This window comes from Rattus norvegicus, chromosome 2 (genome assembly GCF_021556685.1).
Source record: "Rattus norvegicus strain SHRSP/BbbUtx chromosome 2, alternate assembly SHRSP_T2T, whole genome shotgun sequence".
In the NCBI taxonomy this organism is placed as follows: domain Eukaryota; kingdom Metazoa; phylum Chordata; class Mammalia; order Rodentia; family Muridae; genus Rattus; species Rattus norvegicus.
The window spans coordinates 179979200-179986512 of NC_141535.1; the positions used below are offsets into that span (position 1 = coordinate 179979200).

The window sequence follows — 7313 nt, forward strand, 5'->3', positions numbered from 1 at the left end:
AATAAGAGAGTGATACTTGTAACTACATGGGAGGGAAGTTAAAGTGTAAGACTGATGTCTTTCTGTGTATGTGCCTCTGTTTCTCTCTTTGAGTCTTTGTCTGCCTCAGCTCTTACCAGCCTCTTGGGCCATGTATTTGTTATGTCTTACCAACAGCAGCAGTGCAGGCAGCCTTGCCAGTCTCCTCCTGTGTGGCCACCTCTGAAGTGTCCCAATCTTTGTCCTCCTCCAAAGTGCCCTGAACACCTAAGAAAGAACATGGAATTTTAGTTCTAGTACTGTCATGATAAACAGTTTTGTGTACATATTTAGAGGGGAGTTCAAATACATATGCCCACAGTGTCTTTTGACATGCTGTCCTGAAGAATGGCAAGAACAAAGAACTTAAGTGTCTGTTATGAAGGGCATATCATATTTTCCAACATTCAGAAAAATCAGGATTCTCAGGAGGGAGATATGACTTACTCTAGGCATAGAGTTGTCATAGATAAGAACAAACCATGCTTAAAATCTTTATTACCATCTTTCTTTCAGTCTACAGGAAAATTATCCTTAGAAAACAGGAATTTAATGAGCTAAGGCATTAAAGAATGTTAATAAGCTGAAGTGAACAAATAAAACATGTAATTTAGGACAAAAATTGTTGTAACAAAGAAATAAAGTACTGGCTACAATCACAAAATAGAACTTAGGTGGCCAGTAAGATCAGAAACTGTAAAGAGGGAAATGTCCAGTGAGTCACAGTGATGATGTTCAGGAACAAAAATGGATTTCCAATTTTGTAGAGTCCCAGTCAAGCCTGTCATGCATGGATTTGCATTTTGGTTGGGAAATTTTTGGAACTGCCCACTCTCAGTCACCTCTGATCCCATTGGGGTGGCCAGCTATTTCTATAAATTGATCCTTGACAGCGTGACTGCGGACTCCTGGTACTCAAGTAAAGAGACTGAGTACCTGGTGAGCGTCTTTTATTTATTTGGTCTGTCTTGTTCTTCCTGTTTACAGTCTTTGGAGGATTAAAGTGTCTTGAGTTCAGTTTTGATCATGAGGTGATCAAAACTTAGTAGTCAGAAACAGAAGAGGATAAAATAATCAAGTGTGATAAGTGACGTTTCCTATACATTTAATAACTTGTAGAACACAGTTTATTTTTTCATACACATTTTTTAAAGTTTTTTGAAAGGCTATACACCTAAGTATCTTTTAGAACCTGAGTCTTCCCTTAGCTGTGCTTTATTCTCGAGCCCAAAACAACCTGCTGGGATGACACACGTAATGAAGAGGACAGGAACTGGTAATATTATTTCTCAGGGCACCAATACTTGTGACAGCTTGTCTTGAAGGTGTTTCCTTATATCAAAAACATTACTTTTTTCCTTGGATCAAAATACTTTCTCTTGAGAAAAGAACTGAAATGCAGAAGGATTTCCCTAGTCTGTTGGGACAGAGTCCTCACAGGAACAGAAAACTGCAACAAACTCTAAAATAGGAGTTGGGAAATAACGATGTTCAGAGAGACAAATGGACTTGATGGTCCATATCTCAACCTGTCTTCTCTGAAGTAATCATTCCTGAACACCTTCATGTAATCTCTTTCAGATCCTGAGACTCCAGCAGTATGTCATACCAACAGCAGCAGTGCAAGCAGCCTTGCCAGCCTCCTCCTGTGTACCCAACCCTGATGTGCCCAGAGCTTTGTCCTCTTCCGAAATGCCAAAAACTTTGTCTTCATCCAAAATGCACTGAACCTTTTGCTGAGCCATGTCCCCATCCCTCATGCCAATAGTAATGCCCTCCTGTGCAACCTCCTCCCCCATGCCAGCAGAAGTGTCCACCCAGTAGCAAGTAAGACCTTCAACAGTCATGAGGACAAGGGAAATAGAACAGGATCTGTCTCATGTACTTGCAAAGGATACTTTCCTCTTCCTAAAAAGCCTGTCATGAATGTAGAGGAATCTTCTACACTTTTTCCCTCTCCATGTGCCTGTGCTGACTCCTTACATAGTGGTTTTACTGCTTTTGCTATCAAGAGTCTGCTGAGAATAATGTGTCCTCAGTGATTTGGTGTCCCAGATCCTCAGTGGAAAGTGTAACTGTTATCTATCCTGTGCACGCAGAAGATGTTTCTCAAGCTGTCAAAACCTTAGTTGTAGTGCTGTAATTGTGATTACATTTCCTGAATAAAGTATAATCTGATGAATGATATCCATGTGGTCTTTTCTTCTAATATGTACTCTATTACGATTTTTGTAGGGATTTGCAATTTGGCTTCAAAATTTTGGGACCTGACCACTTTCATTCAGCTCTGCTCCAAATGGGCTTGCCAGCTAGTCCTATAAATTGGTCCTTGAACCCATGATTGCAGACTTTTGGTACTCAGGTCATGGAATACATTGAAGAACTTCATCCATTTTCTTTTTCTTGAATTGGTCTTACTTTTTGTGCTTCCTATGTCCTATAGTTCTTTAGTTTTATTCATTGACTACCAAGTCATTCAGAATGGCTGTAATCTGTTTTTGACTGACATTTTTGCCATAATCAAGATTATTTTGTGTTGGTTTTCTCAACAGACACATTACTTGACTGTGCATAACTGTGGTGTCTCCTTTATGACATGCTAATTCACGAGGACTATCTAATCTTCAGACATGAAAGTTCTATTTAGGACACACTCATGTATTCACCTAATACCAACAAGTCTTTTGTTTCTCTTCACTCCTTCCATAGGCATTTTACCTCAACTATTTTGTCTTTGTACTTTTTAATTGAAATAACTCTGCCAACTTTCGATTTTAAAAGGTCTGTACTGTTTTAATAAAATTATAGGCTGTTTCCATCACCATTCTCAGAATTATATGACATCATTATTCATTATCATTGACTATTACTCCTTTATATATGTGTGTTGTATTTTCTTAATTCATCCATTCTGTTCTAAGCAGCTGGGTTGTTGATTTTGAATGTTAGGAGTAGTGCTGGAACATAGATGGTTATCTATGAATTTGAATTGTATGTAGTATAGAATTTTTTTTAATATAATGAATGGAAGTGGTGCTGCAGAATCATATGAGAGTTTTTCTAGAGTGTTATTTCTTTGGAAGACCCCAAAATTATTTCCATATTTCTTTGATTAATGTACTCCTCTATAATTTCAATACTTGTGTTCCTTTTATTCCACTGTTCTGCCAGTTCCTGTTATTATGTCAATGATACTCATTCTTACACAGGTAAAATTGTTCTGGTGCAATTTTGGTTTTTGTTTCTTTAATAACTGGAAATATTGAACATTTTCTTGTTACTGTTATTTGTGGAAACTGTTAATTATACCCCAAACTTATCTTTAGTAAAAATTGAACTATTTCATGCCTTTTCATTTGCACAGACTACAGAACCTAATTAGTTGTATGTAAGTGAAAATTTTAGAAACTGCTGTCCACATTGTGTGCACCACCCTTACTACCACCTCATTTCCATCTGCGAGATGACCATCTTCATTACCAATTGCACGATTATTATCATAAATGTACAGGCTATCACACTATCCACTGTTACCTACCTTCCCTATCATTGCCATCCTCACTCTTCTCATCCCTATAAAGCGCATCATATCCATGTCCATCACTATTTACATGCCTATTGACTCCAGGAAGGAAAATATCACTTGTACTACCACCTCAATAGCACAATGACAACAGTACAATTGGTCCATTAAAGATGTGGTTTGCACATAATTAGCATAGGTATTGTGTTCCAACACATGTTATATTCCATCTTCCCTTTATTTTCTTATGTGTATTTCATCAATAATATTGAAGATAATAGATGGATGTAATCGGGTTATCATGTTTGTTTATCTGGAGGGGTTTTATGTATGAAGTGGAACATTTTCATATTTTTAATTTTGCTCTCATACTTATTATAATTATTATTTACATATTAATTTTATATCCTATTCTCAGCCCCTGGTCCTTTTCAACTTTTCCCATATTCTCTTCCACATCCTCCCTCACTTTTTCCTAAGAGCAGGTGGGTTCCCCTTTAGGGTATTGCCACCCTCATACATAATTCGCTGTGATGCTAAGGGAATCTTCTCCAATGAAGCCAGAGACAAGGCAGCCAAGTTAGAAGGAAGGAGGAATGAATTGAGTCTAAGCACAGGGTTGTCATACATGAAGCTAAAACCACAATTAAAATTTTTAATACTTTCTTTCAGTCTTTTGGAAAATTATATTTAAAAAATAGAACAATAAGTGAGCAAAGGCAACAGAGAATAATAATAAGATAAATAGAACAAATAAAATACATACTGAAGGATATATGAGAGTTGTAACAGAGGAAAAAAACATTGGTTATAATCACAAAAGAGCACATAGGTAACCAGTTAGACCTTACTGAAACTTAAAACAGGGAAGGACTCACTGAGTCACAGCTCTCAACAATGACGATGTCCAGGAACAGGATGTTTCCCATTTTGTAGAGTACCATTCAAGCCAGTCATGCATGGATTTGCATTTTGGTTTGGAAATTTTCGGGCCTGCCCACACTCAGTCACCTCTGTTCCCACTGGGATAACCAGCCAGTTCTATAAATTGGTCCTTGACTGTATGACTGCAGACTCCTGACAGTCAAATCCTAGACTACTTTGGAGAACCTGGTGAGTATCTTTTCTTGAGTTGGATTGTCATTTTGCTCTTTCTATGTGCTGTAGTCAATTTTGACCGAGTAAGTGTCTTGAGTTCAGTTTTGGTTATTTGATGAATGGGACCTACTTAGCAGTAAGAAAATTCACAGTGGATACAACAGTGAAGAGTAATACATGGCTTTCCTTTACATATAATAACTTGTAGAACACAGGATATTTCCCTTTCATATGCATCGTTTGGTCTTCTTTGAAAGGCTATATACCTAAGTAGGTATTACAACCTGAGACTTTCCTCAGCTGTCCTTTGCTCTCCAATCCCAGACACCCTACTGGGGTAATACATGTAATGAAGAGGACAGGAACTGGTGCTGTTATTTTTCAGGGCACCAGTACTTGTGATAGCCTGTCTTAAAGGTGTTCTCTTGTGTAAACAGCATTACTTGTTCCTTTGACAAAATACTTTCTCTTGAGAGAAGGACTGAAATACAGGATCATTTCGCAAGGCTGCTGCAAACAAGTGCTGACAGGAAAGAGAAAAGCCAGCAATTCCTAAAATAGGAGTTGGGAAATGATGGTGATGTTCAGAGAGACAAGTTCAGTTTATAATCCATAGCTCCATTCTCTTCTCTGAATTGATCACCTCTGAACACTCTCATGTAATCTCTTTCAGATCCTGAGATTCCAGCACTATGTCTTACCAACAGCAGCAGTGCAAGCAGCCTTGCCAGCCTCCTCCTGTGTGCCCACCTCCAAAGTGCCCTGAGCCATGTCCTCCTCCAAAGTGCCCAGAGCCTTGTCCTCCTCCAAAGTGCCCAGAGCCTTGTCCTCCTCCAAAGTGCCCAGAGCCTTGTCCTCCTCCGAAGTGTCCAGAACCTTGTCCTCCTCCCTCATACCAACAGAAATGCCCTCCTGTGCAACCTCCTCCAACCTGCCAGCAGAAGTGTCCACCAAAGAGCAAGTAAGGACTTCAGGACTCATCAGGACAAAGGGGAGAGAAGAGAATCTGTCTCATATACTTGCAAAGGAACACCTTCCTCTTCCCTCCATAGTCTTTCATGAATGCACAGGAATCTTCTAAACTTTTCCCTCTCCATGTGCATGTGATGACCCCTTACACAGAAGATTTCCAGCTGTTGGTATCAAGAACCTGCTGAAAATGATCTGTCCTAAGTGATTCAGTGTTCCAGATGCTCAGTGGGAATCGTAGCTCTTATCTACCCTGTGCACTCAGAATATGTTTCTCAAGATGTCAGTTACCTTAGTTGTAGTGCTGCCACTGTGATTCCTGAATAAAGCACAATCTGTTGAATGGTATTATTGGGTCCTTTTTTCTTTTTTCTTTTTTTTTATTAGACAGTTTTTATTTTCACTTCTAATCTTATCCCCTTCCAGGTTTCTCAGTCATGACTCCCCTATCCCATCCTCTCCCCTACTTCTATAAGGGTGTTCACCCTCTCCCCCCATTCCATTCACACCCTCCTAACATTCCCCTGCAATTCCCAGCCTTGTCAGGTCCAAGAGCTTCTCCTCCCATTGGTACCCAAGAAGGCTCTAATCTGTTACATATGCAGCTGGAGCTATGGGTCTGTCCATGTGTAGGCTTTGGGTAGTGGTTTAGTCCTTTGGAGCTCTGGTTGTTTGGTATTGTTATTCTTATGGTGTTGCAAGCCCCTTCAGCTCATTCAATTCCTACTCTAATTCCTCCAACAGGGATCCTGTTCTCATTCATATATATGTATATATATATATATATATATATATATATATACATATATACTGTATCTCCATGTAAAGCAGGCTCTAAATGGCCATTCCTTCAGTCTCTATTCTAAACTTTGTCTCCATATCATCTTCTATGAATATTTTTGTTTTCCATTTTAAGAAGGACTGAAGCATCTGCACTTTGGTCACCCTTTGCTAGAGGTTCAGGTGGTCTCTGGATTGTATCATGGGTAATTCGAGTTTTAGGGCTAATATTCACTTATCAGTGAGTGCATACCATGTGTGTTATTTTGTAATTAGGTTTTACTCAGGATGATATTTTCTAGTTTCATACATTTGCTTATGATTTTAATGAAGTTATTGTTTTTAATATCTGAGTAGTTCTCCATTGAGTAAATGTACCTCATTTTCTGTATCCATTCCAAGGACATTTCGGTTCTTCCAGCTTCTGGCTATTATAAATAATGCTGCTATGAACATAGTGGAGCATGTATCTGTGTTGTATGTTGGAGCATCATTTGAGTATATGCACAGTAATGGTATAGCTGGGACCTCAGGTAGTGCAATGTCCAATTTTTTGAGGAACCTCCAGACAGATTTCCAGAGTGTTTGTACCAGTTTGCAATTCCACCAACAATGGAGGAGTGATAATCTTTCTCCACATCATTGCCAGCAACTGTTGTCACCTGAGTTTTTGATGTTAGCCATTCTGACTGGTGTGAAGTGGAATCTCAGGGTAGTTTTGATTTTCACTTCCCTGATAACTAAGGATGTCAAATGCGTGCTCTGCATCTAATGAAATGATCATGTATTTTTTTTCTTTGAATTTGTTTACATATTGGATTGTGTTGATGGATTTCCATATATTGAACCATCCCTGCATAACTGGGATAATGCTTACTTGATTATGATGTATGATTGTTTTGATGTGTTCTTGGATTCTGTGCAG

The 7313-nt window shown here is 38.8% G+C and overlaps 1 protein-coding gene across 2 annotated transcripts; it reads left to right on the top strand.

Annotated features, from left to right (window-relative positions):
• Nucleotides 1-4569: 4569 nt before the first annotated feature.
• Nucleotides 4570-5692, top strand: Sprr2b (small proline rich protein 2B). 2 transcript variants are annotated; one of them, XM_087613824.1, is made up of 2 exons: nucleotides 4570-4654; nucleotides 5313-5692. In XM_087613824.1, exon 2 carries the CDS (start codon nucleotides 5332-5334, stop codon nucleotides 5602-5604), a length of 273 nt encoding a protein of 90 aa, XP_087469950.1. In that variant the 5' UTR covers nucleotides 4570-4654; nucleotides 5313-5331; the 3' UTR covers nucleotides 5605-5692. The 2 variants fall into 2 exon arrangements, with proteins under 2 accessions (XP_087469950.1, NP_001395840.1); NM_001408911.1 differs by lacking the exon at nucleotides 4570-4654 and having other exon boundaries at nucleotides 5332-5604.
• The last annotated feature ends 1621 nt before the right edge of the window (nucleotides 5693-7313 follow it).

Bases quoted from the DNA above. Each gene is read 5' to 3' on its own strand.
- Sprr2b (XM_087613824.1), top strand. From the start codon at position 5,332: ATGTCTTACCAACAGCAGCAGTGCAAGCAGCCTTGCCAGCCTCCTCCT.